Source organism: Hakea prostrata, chromosome 4 (genome assembly GCF_041222555.1).
Source record: "Hakea prostrata isolate BN-2017 chromosome 4, UWA_Hpros_2, whole genome shotgun sequence".
Classification (NCBI taxonomy): domain Eukaryota; kingdom Viridiplantae; phylum Streptophyta; class Magnoliopsida; order Proteales; family Proteaceae; genus Hakea; species Hakea prostrata.
Genome location: NC_142603.1, coordinates 13,603,067 through 13,625,917, shown reverse-complemented (window position 1 = coordinate 13,625,917; position 22,851 = coordinate 13,603,067). Strand labels below are relative to the sequence as shown.

At 37.7% G+C, this 22,851-nt stretch overlaps 3 protein-coding genes and 1 pseudogene across 3 annotated transcripts; all 4 read left to right on the top strand.

Moving 5' to 3' along the window:
- Positions 1 to 662: 662 nt before the first annotated feature.
- On the top strand, positions 663 to 3,573 carry LOC149018044 (subtilisin-like protease SBT3). The gene has a single exon (XM_089152374.1). It carries the CDS (start codon positions 924 to 926, stop codon positions 3,204 to 3,206), a length of 2,283 nt encoding a protein of 760 aa, XP_089008500.1. The 5' UTR covers positions 663 to 923; the 3' UTR covers positions 3,207 to 3,573.
- A 3,953-nt stretch (positions 3,574 to 7,526) lies between these two features.
- LOC149018043 (NDR1/HIN1-like protein 13) lies at positions 7,527 to 9,800 on the top strand. The gene is made up of 3 exons (XM_089152373.1): positions 7,527 to 8,326; positions 8,407 to 8,592; positions 8,688 to 9,800. Exons 1-3 carry the CDS (start codon positions 7,835 to 7,837, stop codon positions 8,970 to 8,972), a joined length of 963 nt encoding a protein of 320 aa, XP_089008499.1. The 5' UTR covers positions 7,527 to 7,834; the 3' UTR covers positions 8,973 to 9,800.
- Positions 9,801 to 13,379: 3,579 nt separating this feature from the next.
- Positions 13,380 to 14,732, top strand: LOC149018042 (caffeic acid 3-O-methyltransferase 1-like; annotated as a pseudogene).
- Positions 14,733 to 21,414: 6,682 nt separating this feature from the next.
- On the top strand, positions 21,415 to 22,851 carry LOC149018041 (caffeic acid 3-O-methyltransferase 1-like). Its single transcript, XM_089154277.1, has 2 exons — positions 21,415 to 21,836; positions 21,933 to 22,851. Exons 1-2 carry the CDS (start codon positions 21,415 to 21,417, stop codon positions 22,627 to 22,629), a joined length of 1,119 nt encoding a protein of 372 aa, XP_089010403.1. The 3' UTR covers positions 22,630 to 22,851.

Below are 22,851 nucleotides of genomic sequence, written 5' to 3'. Positions count from 1 at the left end.
CATCATCGTTCTTAAAGAAGCACTCATATATGGTATCCAGTGATAGTGGGCATCGAATGTTTGATGTGTGTAACACATTATCTTGAGTTAGGTGGCCCTTTTCTTAGCTTCTTACACGCCACAGTTAATCTTATCCGGCTATTATGTACGAGCTTGATGTTTGTGAGCTGCAATACATTTCTGATCCACTATGTCGTCTTCTCTTTACTTGGGTGAATAAAGTTTCATTTTTTTTTCCAGAAGTTCTTGATAAAAAGTGGAATTTGAAAAAGAGACCCAGTTATCCACTCAATGCAAATCTTCTATCTTCTTGGAGTGAAAGCCAGACATTTTACAGGCAATGTTCCTAAAGTCCAAAGCTCACTCACACTCATGATCCTTGTGGCCCCATAAATCTATCATTGATTCATCGGCTGCTGGCAAGTCAGTTCACGGGACAACATGAAAAGCAATTAATACAGAAAATACAAGTGAATCGGTCTGTTGGTGCAGCGAGTTGGTATAACTGACAGACTGACACAGTCAAATGTCGAATAATCCTTCCAAAAAACTCGATGAGATTGTGAATGGAAATGTTGATTCCTGAGTTGGCTCGCTGATTCAAGAGTGTTGTGTTATCTATCAGATGGGTTTTGAAGGCTTGGCTCAAACGAAGGCAGTGACGCCATCACCAACTATATAGCCTGGACAGATAGGTCAACCAGAGAAGTAAACCGGTAGCATAAGAATCATGGAGGACCAGTGAAGAATCTCCTTTTATCTAATTCCATGAAGATGATGGATTGATGGGCAATGGAATCCACAAATTGAGGATATCAAGGGAAAGGAGAGAATATGTTCTGTTATCGCCCAGGCTCCAACGTTCTCCTTCAATTCCTTCTTTATAAACAATTTGCCTGCGATAACTCTTACAATCCCCAGCCATGGCTAACTCAAACTTCTTCTTGAATGTTATGTTATTCTTCCTGTTTCATTCTTCATATCTGACCTCCCTAGTAGCAGAATCAAACTTATACATCGTTCATATGGACATGTCTCTCATGCCTAAAGCCTTCTCAAGCCATCACAACTGGTACAAAGCAACCCTTTCTTCAATATCTGATAGTTCTAGTACTGGTTGGAGCTCCACCTCTAAACTTATCTACACTTATGCCAATGCCATCCATGGCTTTACTGCAGTTCTCTCTCCCTCTGAGCTTGATTCACTCAAAGAGTCACCAGGTTACCTGTCATCAGTTCTCGACATGCCTGTCACCATTGATACAACACACACATTTGAATTCATTGGCCTTAATCCCCATTCAGGTGCATGGCCAGTTTCAAATTATGGCAAAGATGTTATAATTGGACTAGTTGACACTGGAATTTGGCCAGAGAGCAAGAGCTTTAGTGATGAAGGAATGTCTGATGTTCCATCTAGATGGAAGGGCGAATGTGTTGAAGGCACCAACTTCAGTTCTTCAATGTGCAACAAGAAGCTCGTTGGAGCAAGGTACTTTAACAAAGGTCTGATTGCTCACAACCCAAATTTGACAATTACCATGAATTCGACCAGAGACACTGACGGCCATGGCACCCACACATCTTCAACTGCTGCTGGCAACTATGTGGCTGATGCTTCTTACTTTGGCTATGCTAAAGGGATAGCTCGAGGGATGGCACCGAGGGCGCATGTGGCCATGTATAAGGCCCTTTGGGATGACGGCGCCTACACATCTGATATCATTGCTGCAATAGACCAAGCAATCATAGATGGGGTGGACATCATGTCCTTGTCTTTAGGCATCGATGGCGTCCCCCTATACGGTGATGCAATTGCCATTGCCTCTTTTGCAGCAATGGAGAAAGGCATTTTGGTATCATCTTCAGCTGGAAACCGGGGTCCTTATATAAAGACCCTACACAATGGAACACCATGGATGATGACTGTTGCTGCTGGTACGGTAGATCGTGAATTTAAAGGTATCATAACTCTCGGGAATGGAGTATCAGTGGCAGGTGCGACACTGTATGCCGGTAAGATGACTCTGACTCAATTGCCCCTTGTGTTCATGGGTGCTTGCACTAATGAGAATGAATTGAAAAAGGTTAGAGATAAGATTGTTGTTTGCCAAGACAAGAATAATTCTCTTAGTGATCAATTCTATTATGTTAGCTCTGCAAAAGTTATTGGAGGAATCTTCATATCCAATGAGACTGACATACTATTCTACATTCAAAGCTCATATCCTGTGGCTTTCTTAACCCCTCATGATGGCCAACATGTCTTAGATTATATTAAAAGGAACTCTAATCCAAGAGCCAGTTTTGAATTCAGAAAGACTGTTCTTCATACCATGCCAGCACCAAATGTGGCTAGCTACAGTTCTAGAGGGCCATCACCAGATTGCCCAATTGTGTTGAAGCCTGATGTCATGGCTCCTGGCTCCCTTGTGTTGGCATCATGGACTCAAGCTACACCGGTAATCAACGACGGATCTGTTCAGCTATTTAACAACTTCAATCTTATCTCTGGCACATCAATGTCTTGTCCTCATGCAGCTGGAGTTGCAGCACTCTTGAAGGCAGCTCACCCTGAATGGAGCCCTGCAGCTATCCGATCAGCCATTATGACCACAGCTGATTCATTGGATAATACCTTCAATCCCATTCAAGATAATAACAAACCAGCAAGTCCTCTAGCCATGGGAGCAGGTCAAATTAATCCGAATAAGGCGCTCACGCCAGGATTGATATATGACGTTGACACCAATGACTATGTGAAGCTTCTTTGCGCATTGAATTACACCATGAAACAAATCCAAATGGTCACAAGGTCCTCCGCTTACAATTGTTCAAACCCATCTTTGGAACTCAACTACCCATCATTTATTGCTTTCTTTAATTTGAATGACTCATCTTCTGATGCCAAAATTGTGCAAGAATTTCAGAGAACAGTGACAAATGTTGGAGATGGGATAGCAACTTATAAAGCTACTGTGATTGCCATGAATGAGTTTCAGGTGATTGTGTTACCAAATAAGCTAGTTTTCAGACGTAAGTATGAAAAGTTGAGTTACAAGCTAAGGATTGCAAGACCAAAGAAGATGAAAGAGGTTGTAGTTCATGGTGCTCTTTGTTGGGTTGAAGTTAGAGAGAATCATGTGGTTAGAAGTCCCATTGTAGCAACTAGCCTCAGCTCAAACCCTATGTCGGAGAACAGTTAAAGAAGAGCTTTTTCTTGCTCTGGGAGGGGAATGGGGAAAGGATGAACAAGTCGATTTGGGTATTCAACAAACATGAAGACAAACCGAGTTAGACTTGGAGATCACATATAAAGTTGTAACTGTAATAGGTAAGAGATGTATCTCATTTGTGGAGCTCTACTTGTTTTATCGATAATAGAATAAAAAGAAGAAAAAAAATCATCAACCCAATCAGACAGCTAGAGTTAGCCATGGCTAATTCTTTTGAGTAGATGAGAGAAGGAGTCTAATCAAATGCATAAAATGCATGGTTTTTTTTCTTCTTCTTCTTCCAAATGTTATGACATACGAAACTTATGGGTAGCCAGCTTGGGCCCTTAGAAGTTTACTATGCACTATTCAAAGTTTAAGCTTTTAAAATTCAAGCAAAGTAAACAATTTGGAAGGAGAACTTATTAAAATGAATAACAAGAAGCCACAAATAGAAACTAAAACAAATCAAGCGAAAACAGAAATGTTACTTGGTTGATACAAATAGAGTGTACTACGTCAACAAGCAAAGAAAAAAGGAAGAGCTTTTTACTATGTAGAAAAAAGATCACAATAAAAATTTGATAGAACATTGGAATACAAAGGACGAAGTGATTTAATTGAAGGTAAAACTAGCATTGAATTTGGAATAGATTCCTAGAATCCATGAAGTTGGGATGTTTGGAGTTTATCTTGAATGGTAACTAAGATGAAAATGGAGATTTCTTCCATTTTTCTTCTCAACTTGAGTGGGTGTGATTGAGCTGATCATGATGCCAGTGCATAAGGTTCTGCACTTCCTGATGTCGTTTCACGTACAAGTCATAGCTACTGCTACTTGTAAATCGTATGTCCATATCCATGATACAAGCTGGCTCCAATATTATTACCTGCAATGGCGTGTTTCACCTACACTTGCTAACCCAGATTAAAATACAAATTAGACATTTTCGCCTCTTTCTTCCTCTGCAATGCAGCTGCATCCCATATAGAATGAGATAAAAAAAAACCACAAGATAGAAAACCCAAAAGAGTTTACCAATTAATATCATAACAGATGAACATGTTTCGCCTACAACATGTACAAACATTTGAGTATAAACCAGGCCAAACCAGATTCAAGCTCAGCTGATTGCAAACCTGTAAGGTATGATTCAACCTATTATCCAGAGTCTGATTACTAAACTGTGATGCAATCTGATGAAAGAAAGTTGGAGGACTAAATCATCGTTCTTAAAGAAGCACTCATTTAGTATCTGGTGATAGTGGGCATCGAATGTTTGATGTTAGGTTGCCCTTTTCTTGGCTTCTTACAAGCAACGATTATCTTATATCCGGCTATTATTTATGAGCTTGATGTTTGTGAACTGCAATTTCTGATCCACTATGTCGTCTTCTCTTACTTGGGTGAGTGAAGTCTTCATTTGTTTTTTCTTCGTTCTTGATAAAAAGTCGAATGTGGAAAGAGACCCAGTTATCCACTCAATGGCAATCTTCTATCTTCTTGGAGTGAAAGCCAGACCATTTTACAGGCAATGTTCCTAAAGTCCAAAGCTCACTCACATTCATGATCCTTGTAGCCCCATAATTGATTCATCGGTTGCTGGCAAGTCAGTCGACGGGTCAACATGGAAAGAAACTAATACAGAAAATACAAGTGAATCGGTCTGTTGGTATAATTTGACAGACAGACACAGTCAAATGTTTAATAATCCTTCCAAGAAACTTGATGAGATTGAGAATGGAAATGTTGATTCCTGAGTTGACTCGCTAATTCAAGAGTGTTGTGTCATCTATCAGATGGGTTTTCAAGGCTTGCCTCAAACGAAGGCAATGACGACATCACCAACTGTATATGTCCTGGGCAGATAGGTCAATCAGAGAAGTGAACCGGTTGCACAAAGATCATCGAGGACCAGTGAAGAATCTCCTGTTATCTAATTCCATGAAGATGATGGATTGATGGGCAATGGAATCCAATCCACAAATTGAGGATATCAAGGGAAAGGAGAGGATATGTTTTGTTATCGCCCAGGCTCCGACGTTCCGACGTTCTCCTTCAATTCCTTCTTTATAAATACTTTGCCTGCGATAACTCTTACAACCCCCAGCCATGGCTAACTAAAACTTCTTGTTGAATGTTCTGCTACTCTTCCTGTTTCATTCTTCATATCTGACCTCCCTTGTAGCAGAATCAAACGTATACATCGTTCATATGGACATGTCTCTCATGCCTAAAGCCTTCTCAAGCCATCACAACTGGTACACAGCAACCCTTTCTTCAATATCTGATAGTTCTAGTACTGGTTCGAGCTCACCCTGAATGGAGCCCTGCTTTATTGGATAACACCTTCAATCTCATTCAAGATTATAACAAACCAGCAAGTCCTCTAGCCATGGGAGCAGGTCAAATTAATCCAAATAAGGCGCTCATGCCAGGATTGATATATGACGCTGACACCAATGACTTTGTGAAGCTTCTTTGTGCATTGAATTTCACCATGAAACAAATCCAAATGGTCACAAGGTCCTTTGCTTACAATTGTTCAGACTCATCTTTGGATCTCAACCTACCCATCATTCATTGCTTTCTTTAATTTGAATGACTCATCTTCTGATGCCAAAATTGTGCAAGACCTTCAGAGAACAGTGGCAAATGTGAGAGATGGGATGGCAACTTATAAAGCTACAGTGACTGCCATGAACGAGTTTCAGGTGATTGTTATACCAAAGAAGCTAGTTTTCAAGTTTAAGTACGAGAAGTTGAGTTACAAGCTAAGGATTGCAGGACCAAAGAAGATGAAAGAGGTTGTAGTTCATGGTGCTCTTTGTTGGGCTGAAGTTGGAGGGAATTACGTGGTTAGAAGTCCCATTGTAGCAACTAGCATTAGCTCCGACCCTATGTCGGAGAACAATTAAAGAAGAGTTTTTCTTTCTTGCTCAGGGAGGGGAATGGGGAAAGGCTAAACAAGTGGATTTAGGTATTCAACAAACATGAAGACACACCCAATTAGACTTGGATATCACATATAAAGTTGTAATTGTAATAGGTAAGAGATGTATCTCATTTATGGAGCTCTACTTGTTTCATCCATAATAGAAAAAAAGAAGAAAAATGATCATCAACCCAATCAGAGCTAGTTAGCCATGGCTAATTTTTTGAGTAGATGAGAGAAGGAGTCTAATCAAATGCTTAAAATGCAAGGTTTTTTATTTTTTAACTTCTTCCAAATGTTATGACATAATGCGAGGTGTACTATTCACTATTCAAAGTTTAGGTTTTTAAAATTCAAGTGAAGTAAACAATTTGGACGGAGAACTTATTAGAACGAATACCAAGAAACCATGAATAGAAACAAAATCAAATCAAAGTGAAAACATAAATGTAACGTGATTGATATACAAACAGAGTGTACTATTCAACGAGCAAAGAAGAGGAAGAGTTTTTTACCATGTAAGAAAAAGATCACAATAAAAATTTAATAGAACATTAGAATACAAAGGAAGAAGTGGAATAATTGAAACTCGAAAGTGGCATTGAATTTGGTATAGATTCCTAGAATGTATGAACTTGAGATGTGTAGAGTTTATTTTGAAAAAATGATAATCCTAAAATTTCCAACCAAAAGTGAGATCGACAATAGACGCTCCTCTGCCTGTCTGTTGAAGCCCTCTACTTCCATTACAAATCTTATAAAGAATTCAACTCATACATAATAACTTTTTGTTAAATTAGTATATTAGTTCACATGTTTTGGGTGGCGGAAGTTCCATTAGATTCAGTCCTTAGACCTCACTCAACAATTATACAGAGCTCATGGGTCCTTATATAAACAGGACCGACCACAATTCCAACCCTTATTGGCATTATTTTTTATTATTTAATTTTTAATGAATTTGATAATAAAATCTCCACTGGCAGTTCAGACAAGGAGTACAGAACTTCCATGCCCTCAGCTCAGCCCGTCTTATACTTTCTGTCTCATGCCACCCAGGCTTCTTGCCTTCTTCCTTTGATTTCTCACCTGCCATTTATACACACCGACACACTTATCATTATATTATTGATACCAAATCAATGACACAAATATTTGGTGAGTAAAATAGTCATAAAAATCTAAGGGGAGGGCAAAAGCGTCACATCTTGCCCATTATAATTCTTAATATAAGGATAATAAACTCTAGAAATCTAAACTTTTCGGTGGGTTGGCTCAAACAAACTTCTTTTTCCAAGCATACCCATGTGAATTCCATATTTTACATTTGCATTCACCTACAAGGCTACAAGCATGTGCAGATGATTCTCCATTCTGGTGGGGTTAGAACTTGGAAATTTCCTGCTTACATCATTTGACAGCTTGAGCCTTGATGGCTACAACAATAAAATCGACTGCAGATGATCTTTATAGTCTTTAATGGACTTTTAAGAGAGAGACAGAGAGAGAGAGCTTCCATGGGATTCAAGAAAGAGTGATATTTTGTTTGCATGATTAGTCTAGGTTTTGCTCTCTTCGTCTCTGGTCGTCTCTGTTAGTCTAGGTTGTGTTCTGTTATATAACTTGTGTGTTTGGTCAGTGGTTATTCCAGAAGTGACCAGAGAGAAAGTGATAGCAGCAGAAATGCACGCAAAGACAGATTCAGAGGTGACGAGCTTGGCGGCATCGTCGCCGACGAGATCACCACCTCGAGGACGACCGGTTTACTATGTGCAGAGCCCATCACGAGATTCACACGATGGAGAGAAAACCACCACATCCTTCCATTCAACGCCGGTGCTCAGCCCCATGGGTTCTCCTCCACACTCCCACTCTTCTGTGGGTCGCCACTCTCGTGAATCCTCCACCAGCCGTTTCTCTGGTTCTCTCAAACCAGGCTCTCGCAAGATCTTGCCCAATGAAGCCAATCGTGGAGGCGATCGCAAAGGTCACAAATCTTGGAAGGAACCCATCATCGAAGAAGAGGGTTTGCTCAATGATGATGATTCTCAAAAGGGCTTCCCTCGTCGATGTTACTTTCCTGCCTTTGTTGTTGGATTCTTCCTTCTTTTTTCCTTCTTCGCGTTAATCTTATGGGGAGCTAGTCGTCCTCAAAAGCCCCAAATCCATGTCAAGGTATAGATCTAAATTCCCTTCTAAATCTTCTCTTCAATTTCACTGTTTCAGCTTAAATAATAGATGGGTTAATTTTGCAGAGCATCAAATTCGAGCACTTCGCCCTGTCGGCTGGATCTGATTCAACTGGAGTAGCAACTGAGATGATCTCCATGAACTCCACTGTCAAGTTTACCTATCGTAACACTGCTACCTTTTTTGGGGTCCATGTAACATCAACACCTGTTGATCTCACCTACTCCGATCTCGCTATTGGCACTGGGACTGTAAGCAACCCTTCTCCTCCTCAAATCAAACTTTAATTTTTCACAATTTATTATTGAGTTTTTTTTTTTAGTCAATTAATTGGGTGAAATTGCAGGTGAAGAAGTTCTATCAATCAAGGAAGAGCCAAAGAACGGTGTCAGTGGTTGTGTCCGGGAACAAGATCCCCATGTATGGAGGTGGTGCGAGTCTGAGCAGTTCCGGTGGGAATCTGACGGCGCCGGTTCATCTCAAACTAGATTTCAGGGTTCGGTCAAGAGCTTACGTTCTGGGCAAGCTGGTGAAACCAAAGTTCTTCAAAAACATCGAATGCGCCGTCGTTTATGACTCCAAAAAGATCAATTCTGTAATTTCGCTCAAGAATTCCTGCACATACGATTAGATTTGTGTTTCAACTGTTGAGATTCTGAGAATAGAATAATCCCAATGTGAATTATCACTCAACAGCATCAGATGGGTCACGATCGTCTTCACTCTAGATCAGATCAACTAGAACGAGAGAAAAAAATATATCAATTATTAGAGACGATTCCCGACAGCACGAGGAAGAAGGGGAAGGTGGAAGAATCGATTTCCATTAATTTCTTTTTTCTGTTATTTTCTTAGGTGATCCATGCTGGATACAGCTATACGGGCAGCTTTTAGGGCAGTGAGGAACGAGGTGGAAATTGGAATACCGTGGATGTTGCGTGAGGCGAGGGTATGGTTGCCCGAATTGCCCGAAAGAGTGAAAACAGCTTTTCTGATCCTGGGCTTCAGATTCCATTTGGCATGATAATTTATTTATTTTATTTGTTTTTGGTTTGTTATTATTAGTTAAAATGTAAAATAATAAATCAAATAAAGATGCCCATGCGTTGGGCCGTTTGTTAGGTTTTGAATTTTTGTGCCGGTGGATTTATTAAAGCCTACACTTTTCAACGCGTGTCACTTTCTTCTTCTACCCATGGGGTGGGGTGGGCAACGAAGGTTCGACCTGGTCCACGTCCACCACCTTGTACAGTTGTACTTGTAGGCCTTTTTTCTGCTTTTGTTGAGCATTAGTGAATGCTCTACTATGTGGTCTTAGGGGTGTGACAAAGATATGGTTTTTTTTTGTTGTTGTTGTTTTCTCACAAGCCATCTATCACAGGTTTAAGGATTCGATCCATCTATTTTTAAATGGGATGTATTTTGGGTAGAAGGTAGTCTTGGGTGGAGAGGATCTGGACTCTTAAGGGCTAAATCATTTCAAAGGGTTTGCATCTCTCCTAGGAGTTATGGAAAAGGCATCCGATGAGTAATAAAATTGTCATGCCTGAAAATTTTCTGGATGGAAGTCTTGTCTAATATTTTTTTTATTTTGGGATAGCTATTATTTTGGGAAAATTTTCAAAATGGGAAGATTTAAAAAAAAAAAATTACTTAATAAGGTATTTTTAAACTTTTTACTCAAATAAATTTTATTTTTTATAATAATTATCAAATCTTAAATTTTGTGATAATTTTTCTGCTCAATTAATATTCTCCAATGAGCTACTAAAATTAACCTCAATTCTATTATGTACATATTTAGTTAATTTTTTTATTTTTTTTAATTTTTTTTAACTTTCTTAGATAATTTTTAATTTTTGACAACTCAGTATTATAATAAAACAATAATTTTGAATGATAGAAGTTTACATTCATCGAAAAACAATTGTCTAACTATTTTTAGGATTTGAATTAGATAACAAAAAAGTATTCAAAAAAGTTAAAAAAATAGTAATTAAATTATATATAAAGACTTGGTAATTTGGATAGTTCATGGGAGAATATTAGCTGGGCGAGAAAAATTATCATAAAATTTAGAGTTTTTTACGTGTAAGTTCCTTTAGTGGACCATAAACTAATGTTGGGTTTCCTTAATGCAATATATTATATGTGGGTTCCAATCACACTAAAACATTAGCTGTTAAGTATATTCAAATTGCAAACATGAAGGGACTAAAATACCCCTCATGTTATTAATACATTGTGTTATATATGTATTGTTTACCTATTGTGAATAGCTAAAGGGCATTTTAGTCACAATACAATGTCTTAAATAACATGGGGGTATTTTGTCTTCTCCTTTCCACACTTGTGCAAGAAGCAAATGTTTAGTTTTACCAAAAAAAAAAAAAAAGCAAATGTTTAGTACTCAAAATCCAAGAGCTACCAATCACCTTTACTACTTGCTAAATGATGCATGAACTCATTTAATGTGCAACATTCAAGTCATCCCAACCTCAGGTTCAACTTCAGTGCTATGTTGCTAATTGTCGATATTGAAATCTCAACTGTCCGTCTCGCTTTTAACCACTTGCGAGACAGATGATCTTGATCGAAATTTCGGTCGAGATTCTTATCTTGACTGTTGGTAGCAAGTGCCGCGCATTAATCCCAACCTAGTACCTACCACATAATTTGAAGTCAACAACATTTTTAAACATATATCATGTTATATATGTAACATAAATTTTGGTGGTGTAAAGTAAAGCAAGACTGTAAAACAAAAATTAGTGAATTGATGGATCCGAGCCATCTGATGGGTGAGTAACTTGTTCATCTTGGACCCTTTCCTTCTCTTACCCTTAGAATATACAATAAAATAATAATTACTATAACCTCCCTGTACTATTTCAACAGACACCCATCATCAAGCATTGTACATTATTTTGGTATGTAATATATCACTGTACATAGCGGACCATTGTACTCTTGGAAAGTCCCTTATTTATGTTAAGTACCGTATTCTAGGTAGGACAAACAAACACCCAACCTACCAAACAGTAGGCAACTGTGAGGAGGCATAATTCCAGTTTAGAGATGATGTGCCTAACCATGTTACTTGTTGGGTTAGGTCACCCTAATTATGAAATAGTTGCTTGTTGATTAGTATCAAATGCGTATGTGTCTCTTGGAAAAGGAAGAAGGATTGCAATTAGATCAATACTTATCATTTAAACACCTTAAATTAAGAATAAACTACATATACATATCCTAGATTTTTAATGTATTACATTTATACTCCAAGGAATTAATTTCATTACAAACACTGTTAATTTTAAATAGCAAAAGATATATTTATCCTTATTGTATCTTCTTATTAGTGGAGGAAAATACTTCAAAATTAGTTTGTTGTTGCCCTTCACTCTCTCCCCCTCTTCTTCTTCTTCTTTCTTTCTTTCTTTCTTTCTTTTTTTTTTTTTTTTTTTTTTTTTTCCACTTAGTATATAATCTAAAACATTAAGAATATAAAAATAATAAAATAAATTATTTAAGGAGTGTGAAGGTAATAAAATAAATATATCATTTTTCAACAAAGAAACATCAACAACACAGGCGGGGACCAAGCCAATTTGATGGCAGATTCTCTTTTTTCCATATTTGACCGTGCTTGAACCCATTTTCTACCTAATCCTGCCTATTTGATGCATAAACTCATTTAACGTGCAACATTCAAGTCTGCCCAACCTTGAGTTCAACTTCAGTGTTATGCGTTAAATGTGAAGCACTGTGTTGCCAACTGTCGAGATTGAAATCTCAATCATCCGTCTCGCTTTTAACCACTTGCAAGACGGATAACTGAGATCGAGATTCTTATCTCGACTTTTGGTAGCAAGTGTTGCGCATTAAGCCCAACCTAGTACCTACCACATAATTTGAAGTCAACAACATTTTTAAACATATATCATATTATGTAACATAAATTTTGGTGGTGTAAAGTAAAGCAAGACTGTAAAACAAAAATTAGCGAATTGATGGATCCGAGCCATCCAATGGGTGAGTAACTTGTTCATCTTGGCCCATTTCCTTCTCTTACCCTTAGAATATACAATACAATAATAATTACTATAGCCTCATTGTATTTTTACTTAGTTACTACTTTATCCTCTACACTTTTTTAAATTATTAATCTAACCTTAAACTTTTCCTGTAATTACTGATGCCCCCTTACTATTAAGTTCTGTTAGTTAAATGATGATGTGACATCTTTGATTTATTTAAAATTTAAAAATAACTCTAAGATTTTACTTACTTACACTTTGTATTAAATTATATTACTACTCTAAGTAATTAGAAAAAAATATCATAATTAAACAATGGTATTCTCTAATGAAAACAAAGAGAGCAAAGAAAGAAAGAAAGAAAAAACCTCATTTTCAAAATATAAGGAAATAAAAAATGATAATTTCTTATATTTTATTTTTTATTTATTTACTTTTTAATTTGACATATCAAATCTTAGAAAGTTCTTATTTTCAAATTGTTTTTTTTTTTTACTTTCTAATTTGACGTTATCAAATTTAAGAAGTTCTTATTATGGGTAGATTTTTTTTTCTTTTTGGGCATGAATCCAAAATGATAAAAATACCAGTGTAAAATTAGTATTTCACATAGTTTTTTTTTCTTCAATATATTGTTTTTGGATTCTTAATTCTAAAAGGGCAAAATAGATATTAAACATTCCATTATAATTATCTCTTAACACTGCCATTAGAACTAAGCGGATAACTGTAGTTTCATGGTCTTTTTAGTAATTAAGTAATAATATATGGGACACTAGTAATTATTTCTATATTATACATTTTTTTTTGTTGAAGTATCAAAATATCAAAGTTGGGCACGGTTTAGTGGGAACAGATGTCTATCGTAATAACTGTTGGCCCTGCGAAAATGGATATATATATGTACCATTGGAACTCGAGAGAAGGAAGAAGAGGAATTGTCTTTGTGATATTAATCTAACTTCGAACACCCAAACCCAAAAGTCAAGTAGTAAGTAATGGGCTCAAGGGAGGAGAGGAGGTCGCTGAGCAAGGAAGAAGAGGAGGAGGAGGAAGCATGTATGTTTGCCATGCAATTGGCCAGCTTCTCGGTGCTGCCTATGGTGCTTAAATCTGCTGTTGAGCTCAACCTTTTCGAGATCATCGCCAAGGCAGGCCCCGGAGCACAACTTTCAACATCGGAGATGGCTGCTCAACTGCCTACACAAAACCCAGAAGCTTCAGTGATGCTTGACCGCATGTTGCGTCTTCTGGCCGCCTACTCCATCATCAGCTGCTCTCAGACCACCCTCGACGACGGCAGCTCCCAGAGGTTTTACGGTCTTGCTCCAGTGTGCAAATTCTTGGTCAAGAACCAAGATGGAGTCTGCCTCACTCCCTTTATTCTCTTGAATCAAGACAAGGTTTACATGGAGAGCTGGTATGTACTGATCAGTACTCATTTTAACCTCCTTTTTTTTTTTTTTGGGTAGGGTAGAACATTCCGTTGTTAATCGATTAATTAAATAATTAAAGGCCCGGAGGCAAAAAAAGAAATTGAAGAGAAGAAATAATTAGTGATCGTTAATGCTGTGTTTTGCTCCATACCTGTTGTCGCTAATTAATTAGCTTAGCAGGAGGGCCTGATATGCTTAACATTCGTCGTAGGTACTACTTGAAAGAGGCAGTGTTGGAAGGTGGAAACCCGTTCAACAGGGCCCATGGGATGACCTTGTTCGACTACAACGGCACAGATCACAAGTTCAACAAGGTTTTCAACAACGGAATGTCTAACCACTCCACCATCACCATGAAGAAGATACTCGCGACTTATGAAGGCTTCCAGGGCCTGACCTCCTTGGTGGACATGGGTGGAGGAGTGGGTGCCACCCTCAACATGATTGTCTCTGAGTACCCGTCCATCAGCAAGGCCATCAACTTCGACTTGCCTCACGTCCTAGCCGATGCCCCTGCCTATCCTAGCGTCCAACACGTCGCTGGTAACATGTTTGTTGGTGTCCCCAAAGCCGATGCTATCTTCATGAAATGGATCTGCCACGACTGGAGCGACCAACATTGCCTCAAATTCCTCAAGAATTGCTATGACGCGTTGCCCCAACACGGCAAGGTCATCGTTGTCGATGGCATTCTTCCGGCCAACCCGGAGACATCACTTGCGGCCAAGGCTGAAATCCAAATGGACATCCTCATGCTGGGAGAGGTTGCCTAGTGGAAAAGAGAGGACCGAGCGGGAGTTCCAGGCCTTGGCCAAGGGGGCTGGCTTTCCCGGCTTCCGAGTTGCTTGCTACGCTTTCAACACATACGTCATGGAGTTCCTGAAGAGCTAGCTAGGTGGGGTGGTCTAAAGACTTTAAACCACTATTTCATTTTCATTTTCATTTGAAATCTTGAAGGGATTAATTACTTGTTCGTTGGCAATGTCTTAATTTCTTTCAGTTCCTCTCAGTTTTAGAATAAATTGACCTTCCCGCTGCTGCTGCGCATAAATTACTAATAGGCCGTATATAATTTTTTTTATATCAATTTTCATTCTATATTTTTTAAAATTGTTTGGCATTATTTCTATTTTTATTTAAAATAATAGAAAAAACACATTATGGGTTATGAGTGAGAATTCATTTTCCTCATTTACGCGTGGATTTACTTGAAATTTTAAAGTTAAGATTGGGGTATAATGTTAAATACACATTATTTTATAAAAATCCAACCCTCTCTCACCGTAACGTAAGGGCTTGAACGAATGGTGCTTCTCAACTCTGCAATCCCTCTTTTCTCACTTCTCGCTCACGGTGGACTTCTAGCCTGCAACAGATTCTCAAAGTTTACAAGAATTCAGATCTTTTCTTGAACAATCCCGTGGACAAAGACGCCTTCGAGTTCTCACTACTAAAGGTGCTCCAAGGCTTGCCTCTGTCCGAATATTCAAACCGAAACCCTTGCCCGAGAACGGATCATAACTCAGAGTCTTCAGGTTTGTTTTTTTCCTATCTTTTCATTCGAAATCGCCCATCTAGGGTTCTTGATAGTTGATTCTTCGTCGTTTTCAGGTAAATTCAGAGTTTTTTTTTTTTTTTTTTTGTTTTGTAAATAGACTGTAAGCGAGTGTGATTTTCATTCCGTTGTTTGAGAACTCTATATAATCTTTGTGTCGTATTTCATATTGTTATTTGTCAATATTTGTCAATCCGTTTGTATTCGACTTTCGTTGATTTGCTCTCCTTTGAATGGGCTTCTCTATAAGCTGTACCGGGAAATATATGAAGCTTGAGATCTTACAACGAGTTAAAATTCTGGGAAAAAAGAAAAAGAAAAATCTGTGGTTCTTGCAGAGTTGAACTGTGAAATATCCCCTGAGATCTGGAGGTTATTTGCATATGAATTCGGATTCTGTTTTGTTTTAAATGCTCTGTTTGTGTACATCGTTTGCCCTCCCAGGTTTGTTTTCAAGTTTCTAGATTTTCCCAGTTGAATTGCCATATCTTCTAAAAAGCCAGTTTTGGAGCTTGAGTTTGCTTTATAATATCCAAATTAAAGGAGAGCAAATGTATATGTCCAGGATCCATTTTATGTCTCAGCTGCTTCCAGTTTGAATCATCCATGTATATGTACTATTCTACATTATTTTGGTCTTACAATCTTTTCTAATTTTTTATTGTTATAGACATGTATCTATCCACAAAATTTGTGGTATGTATTTACCCCCCTCAATAGGCATGTAACCTTTCACAAAAGTTGTGGTATGCATGGAACTTTTTTTCGCCCTCCGACGAATCGAAACCAGGGGCGAAACGATATTGTTTAAATATCTCTGGAAAATCAACGATTTTTTGGCAAATCAGCGAAAATTACAAATTTTCCTGCGAATCAAACAAAAATCACTAGGTCAATCATGAGCAAGAATAAATCAATGCCATAAATATTAATAAAGAAATATGTCAAGTAACAAAGATCGTAGAAGGATCTCAAAACCAAATCAGAGTGCGGAAGTGATGATAAAACTAAAGGAACCAATTGGAAATAATAAAGTATAATAAAAACTTCTAAGTGTTCTGATGTTTCGCCTTCTTCTCCAATCTTTTGTACACTCGTAGCTTAGGATCAATATCCAACTCGTAGTCCCATCGGCGAATGAGACGTCTCATATCATTGTTGATCGAAGCCATAATAGTGTTCCATACTAGTATTGGAATCGTATCACTAGCAATTGTCAGTTCCCATTGCTTCCTTGGTTGTATAATAAACGGAAAATTTCTCCAAACAGAAGCTTGGGACCTCTTCTTCACCTGCATAGTCATCTAAAACAACAATTTTCGAAAGGTGACCTCAACTCAGCGAGCAGTTCACAAACAAATTACCAATATCACAGTCTAAATCAATACGTCATATAGAGCAATATCACATGAAGTGGATTTGTCAAATTTTAAAAATATTATAAAAAAAGATTTACTCAATAATATTTTTAAAATTTGCTTACTCAAATGGATTTTATTTTTGAAAAAAAAAAAAAAACGAGTAAGAAAGGGAAGGGGGAAGAAATCGATTTCCATTCATTTCTTTTTCTGTTATTTTTTCTTCCTAAAAAATAGGTGATCCATGCTGGATACAACTATACGGGCAGCTTTTAGGGGGAGCGAGGAGAGGTGAATGTTGAGGGTATGGTTACCCGAATTGCCCGAAAGAGTGAAAACAGCTTTTCTGATCCTGAGCTTCAGATTCCATTTGGCATGATTATTTAATTATTTATTTGTTTTTGGTTTGTTATTATTATTTATTATTACTTAAAATGTAAAATAATAAATCAAATATGCCCATGCGTTTTTTTTTGGATGAGGTTCATCCGGGCCAGCTTGCGCTATATGCCCATGCGTTGGGTTGGGTTTGTTACGTTTTGTATTTTGTGCCGGTGGATTTATTAAAGTCTACATTTTTCAACGTGTGTCACTTTCTTTTACTCGTCGGCTGGGCAACCAAGGTTTGCCTCGGGCCACGTCCACCACCTTCTAGGCTTTTTTTCTGAAATTTATTAGGTGCATTTCTTTGTCAGAAATAGACCATCCATTTCTTTGTTGAGGTGTGACATCAATCAATTTTTTGATGGGAGGTATTTTGTCTTCTCCTTTCCACACTTGTGCAAGATGCAACTATTTGGTAGTCAAAATCCAAGAGCTACCAACCCCCATGCAAGCGCCACCCAAAGAGCCCAAGGTCGAAACAATTTTATTCATTCAAGAGCAATTCATATCTCGCGTTAATTGAAAGAATGAGATGGTAGTTTCGCTCCCTGTGATTGACTCGTTTGCTACGTGATCTGTGCGCTTGTGATATTTATTTTTATTTTACAAACAAGTTTTCCTTTGTTTGGGAGGTAAGTTTCTACACTCCTATTCTTTTAATAAACAATCATAAAAGCAACAACAATTATTTAATTAAGAAATCTTATTATATCATTATCAAATCTAACATACCAACAGACGCCTCAACGCAACCATACACAACTCAACCACATACATATCGAATACTTTTTTCAAATGGCACTTCCTCACACTAGCTATTTAAGTCGCACCCAAGGCAGCTAACAAAGACATACTGAAAGCGAAAAAAAAGAAAGTTCAACAAACACCCATCATCAAGCATTGTACGTTATTTTGGTATGTAATATGATTATAAATCATTGTACATAGCGGACCATTGTACCCTTGGAAAGTCCCTTATTTATGTTAAGTAACGTATTCTAGGTAGAACAAAGAAACACCTGACCTACCAAACAGTAGGCAACTCCGCAACTGTGAGGAGGCATAATTCCAATTCAGACATGATGTGCCTAACCATGTTACTTGTTGGGTTAGGTCACCCTAATTATGAAATAGTTGCTTGTAGATTAATATCAAATGTGTATGTCTCCTGGAAAAGGAAGAAGGATTGCAATTAGATCAACACTTATCATTTAAACACCTTAAATTAAGAATAAATTACATATACATATCCTAGATTTGTAGCGTGTTACATTTATACTCCTTGGAATTTTTTTCATTACAAGCAATGTTAATTTTAAATAACAAAAGATATATTTATCTTTATTGTATCTTCTTATTAATCGAGAAAAATACTTCAAAATTAGTTTGTTGTTGCCCTTCACGCTCCTTCTCTTTTTTTTTTTTGAAAAACCAAAAGCTGCTTTGAAGGTAAAAGAGGGCATACAAATATTTTGAAAATACAGTAGATGTTGTATTACTTAATCCATTATTCTAACAATAAGGACAAAGTTAGTAGATAATCTAAAACATTAGGAATATAAAAATAATAAAATAAATTATTTAAGAGTGTCAAGGTAATAAAATAAAATATTCTTTTTCTGTCATTTGCTAATTAAATTGTGATGTTTTTTACATTATTATACCCTCCATGTACTATTGTTTAATTACTACTTTATCCTCTATATTTTTTAAAATTATTAATGTAAGCTTAGACTTTTCTGGTAATTACTGATGCTCCCTTACTATTAAGTTCTGTTAGTTAAGTGTGATATGGCATCCTTGATTTATTTAAAATTTTAAAACTAAATCTACGATTTTACTTAGTTACACTTTGTATTAAATTATATTACTACTCTAAGTAATTAGGAAAAAAAATACTATAATTAAAAAACTTATTCTCTAATTAAAATAAAGAAAGCAAAGAAAGAAGAAAAAAAAAAAAAGATCTCGTTTTTAAAATATAAGGAAATAAAAAAATGATAATTCATTATATTTTACATTTTATTAATTTACTTTTTAATTTGACATTATCAAATCTTAGAAAGTTCTTACTTCCAATCGATTTTTATTTATTTAATTTTTAATTTAACATTATCAAATTTAAGAAGTTTTTTTTTTTATTATGGATAGAATATATATAAATATATATATATATTTTTTACCTGAATCTAAAAAGATAAAAGTACAAGTGTAAAATTGGTATTTCATATAATTTTTTTTCTCTAAATGAAGATATATTGTTTTTTATTTCTTAATTCTAGAAGAGCAAAATAGATTATAAACATTAAACTCTCTTAGCACAGTTAGAACTGAGAGGAGGAACAATAGTTTCATAAAGAATAAGGTTTTTTTAGTAATTAAGTAATTGTACATTGGACAATAGTAATTTTCATCTGGACCCCCTGAGGTTTGGTCTAGGTCACTTTTAGTCCAGTTTAAGTTTTCTTTTGCATATGGCTCCCCTGTGGTTTCATGAAATAATTAAATAAGGACAAGTTTAACAGAAACTGTTAATTTAATAATTTTTGTGACAAAAAAATGCCATTTTCAAATTTATTTGTTTTATTTTTTCTTTCTAATAAGTTTCTTTCTTTTATTCAAAGAAAAAATACGACTCTCTCCGTCTTCTCCATCGCCGGCCAAGAACTCGGCCGCTGCTTAGCCCTTGTTGCAGCTGAGTTTGAAAGCTTCGAAGACGAAGCAAAAGAAGAGCCCCTCGTGTTTGCATTCCTCGGATCACAGGCAAAGGGAAGCCGATGTGCTTCTGCGGTTTTGGTTTAAGCTGGATTTAATCACAGCTACTCCTCTACTGCAGCTGCTACTATCGCTTCTGATGCTGGATCTCAGACCAATTGGAAGAGGAATCCTCAACGCCATCTTCTACTACCCTTCTTCCCTTCCCGTACCTAGTCGTTGGCTCGAGATCTTACTGAGATACTGAACTAGGATGGAAAGAAAGAATCCTGAGGAATCTATAAAATTTGAGAGAGAATTGAAGTGCAGAAAGATGCCTATTGCTTGTCTGATGAAATGTGAAGGTGAGGTAGGTGAGAGATTATGAATTTCAGGCACAGAGATCTTTATGGGATCACTGGCTGAAGATGACGGAAGGAGAGAAGGGAGTATTTATAATAAGAGTTGAGGAATTTGGGGGGTTTGGAGAGGATGGAAAAGGTGTGGAAATTGTGAGAGGGGTAGGTGGGGGGAGAGGTGCGTGGTGGAAGGAGGTAGGTGAGATAGAGACTATGGAGTAAATAGAGAAGCTTATGAGGAAGGCTTCATGAATGAATGGTTCACGCATTTGACACGAAGGTTTTTTTTTCTTTTCCTGAAATCCTCACCTGCTCCATAATACTTGCATGGGTTCTTGGTGGAAACTACAGAATTCTAGGCCTTTTGAACATTACCGAAACGTCATATCGTGGAGGAAAATTTTCTTCTTCTTTCTAACAAGAAATGGAGGAAGATTAATCAAATTAGTTGTTGGTGCGCATTCTGTGTCGAAGCTTTCGAAGTCAGCTACAACAAGGACTGGGCAGCGGCTGAGTTCTTGGCCGACATGGAGAAGACGGAGAGACTCGCATTTTTTTCTTTGAATAAAAGAAAGAAACTTATTAAAAAAAAAAAAAACTATAACAAATAAATTGAAAAAATGGCATTTTCTTCACAAAAATTATTAAATTAACAGTTTCTGTTAAATTTGTTCTTATTTAATCATTTCATGAAACCACAGGGGAGCCATATGCAAAAGAAAACTTAAACTAGACTAAAAATGACCTGGACCAAACCTCAGGGGATCTAGATGAAAATTACCCTACTTTTTATTAAAGTATCAAAGTTGGGTATGGTTAGTATGATTCACATCCTCTATAATTCCTTGTCTTACAATTCCCTACAATTTCTTTATAGGACCGTGCCATGTGGCATTGAAGTAATTCATCGGTTATCCAATTTAAACTAAATTTGAATTTTATTTATGAATATTTAAACCAACTCATAAATAAAATTCAAATTTAGTTTAAATTGGGTAACCTTTAGATTATTTAAATGGCATGTGGTTCAATCCTATTAAAGAATTGTAGTGAAAAGAATTACACATCTTGAGGATGTGGACCCTGGTATTATGTTAGGGATGGATGTCTATTTATAGAAGTTGTTGGGCATGCAAAAATGGATATAAATAGCATTGGAACTCAAGAGAAGGAAGAAGAGGGATTGTCTTTGGATTGATACTAATCAAACTTCGAAACACCGAAACCCAAAAGTCAAGCAATAACTAATGGGTTCAGGGGAGGAGAGGAGGTCGCTGAGCAAGGAAGAAGAGGAGGAGGAGGAAGCATATATGTTCGCCATGCAATTGAGCAGCTTCTCAGTGCTGCCTATGGTGCTGACCTCTGCTGTTGAGCTCGACCTTTTCGAGATCATCGCCAAGGCAGGCCCTGGAGCACAGCTTTCAACATCGGAGATGGCCGCTCAACTGCCCACACAAAACCCAGAAGCTTCAGTGATGCTGGACCGCATGTTGCGCCTTCTGGCCGCCTACTCCATCCTTAGTTGCTCTCAGACCACCCTCGACGACGGCAGCTCCCAGAGGTTCTACGGTCTCGCTCCAGTGTGCAAGTTCTTGGTCAAAAACCAACATGGAGTCTGCCTCGCTCCCTTTATTGTCCTGGCTCAAGACAAGGTCTACATGGAGAGCTGGTATGTATTTTATAGTATATATGTACTGATCAGTAGCTGTTGTCGCTAATTAATTAGCTTAGCAGGCGAGCCTGATATGCTTAATATTTATCGTAGGTACTACTTGAAAGAGGCAGTGTTGGAAGGTGGAATCCCATTCAACAGGGCCCATGGGATGACCTTCTTCGACTACAACGGCACAGATCACAGGTTCAACAAGGTTTTCAACAACGGAATGTCTAACCACTCCACCATTACCGTGAAGAAGATACTTGCAACTTACAAAGGCTTCCAGGGCCTGACCTCCCTGGTGGACATGGGCGGAGGAGTGGGTGTCACCCTCAACATGATCGTCTCCGAGTACCCGTCCATCAGCAAGGCCATCAACTTCGACTTGCCCCACGTCCTAGCCGATGCCCCTGCCTACCCTGGCGTCCAACACGTCACTGGCGACATGTTCGCCAGCGTCCCCAAAGCCGATGCTATCTTCATGAAATGGATCTGCCACGACTGGAGCGACCAACATTGCCTCAAATTCCTCAAGAATTGCTATGACGCGCTGCCCCAACATGGCAAGGTCATCGTTGTCGATGGCATTCTTCCGGCCAACCCGGAGACATCACTTGCAGCCAAGGCTGAAATCCAAATGGACATCCTCATGCTGGGAGAGGTTGCTAGTGGAAAAGAGAGGACCGAGCGGGAGTTCCAGGCCCTGGCCAAGGGGGCTGGCTTCCTCGGCTTCCGAGTTGCTTGCTACGCTTTCAACACATACGTCATGGAGTTCCTGAAGAGCTACCTAGGTGGGGCTACCTAGGTGGGGTGTTCTAAAGACTTTAAACCTCCATTTCATTTTCATTTTCTTTTGAAGTCTTGAAGGGATTAATTACTTGTTTGTTGGCAATGTCTTAATTTCTTTCAGTTCCTATCTGTTTTAGAATAAATTGGCCTTCCCGCTGCTGCTGCGCATAAATTACTAGTAGGCCTCATATAGTTGAGTCCAGGATCCATTTTATGTCTCAGCTGCTTCCAGTTTGAA

Excerpts from the sequence above, each read along its gene's own strand:
- LOC149018044 (XM_089152374.1), top strand. The coding sequence starts at position 924 with ATGGCTAACTCAAACTTCTTCTTGAATGTTATGTTATTCTTCCTGTTT.
- LOC149018043 (XM_089152373.1), top strand. The coding sequence starts at position 7,835 with ATGCACGCAAAGACAGATTCAGAGGTGACGAGCTTGGCGGCATCGTCG. Across the intron at positions 8,327-8,406 it reads AGCCCCAAATCCATGTCAAG|AGCATCAAATTCGAGCACTT; the intron begins GTATAGATCTAA and ends TTAATTTTGCAG. Across the intron at positions 8,593-8,687 it reads TCGCTATTGGCACTGGGACT|GTGAAGAAGTTCTATCAATC; the intron begins GTAAGCAACCCT and ends GTGAAATTGCAG.
- LOC149018041 (XM_089154277.1), top strand. The coding sequence starts at position 21,415 with ATGGGTTCAGGGGAGGAGAGGAGGTCGCTGAGCAAGGAAGAAGAGGAG. Across the intron at positions 21,837-21,932 it reads AAGGTCTACATGGAGAGCTG|GTACTACTTGAAAGAGGCAG; the intron begins GTATGTATTTTA and ends TATTTATCGTAG.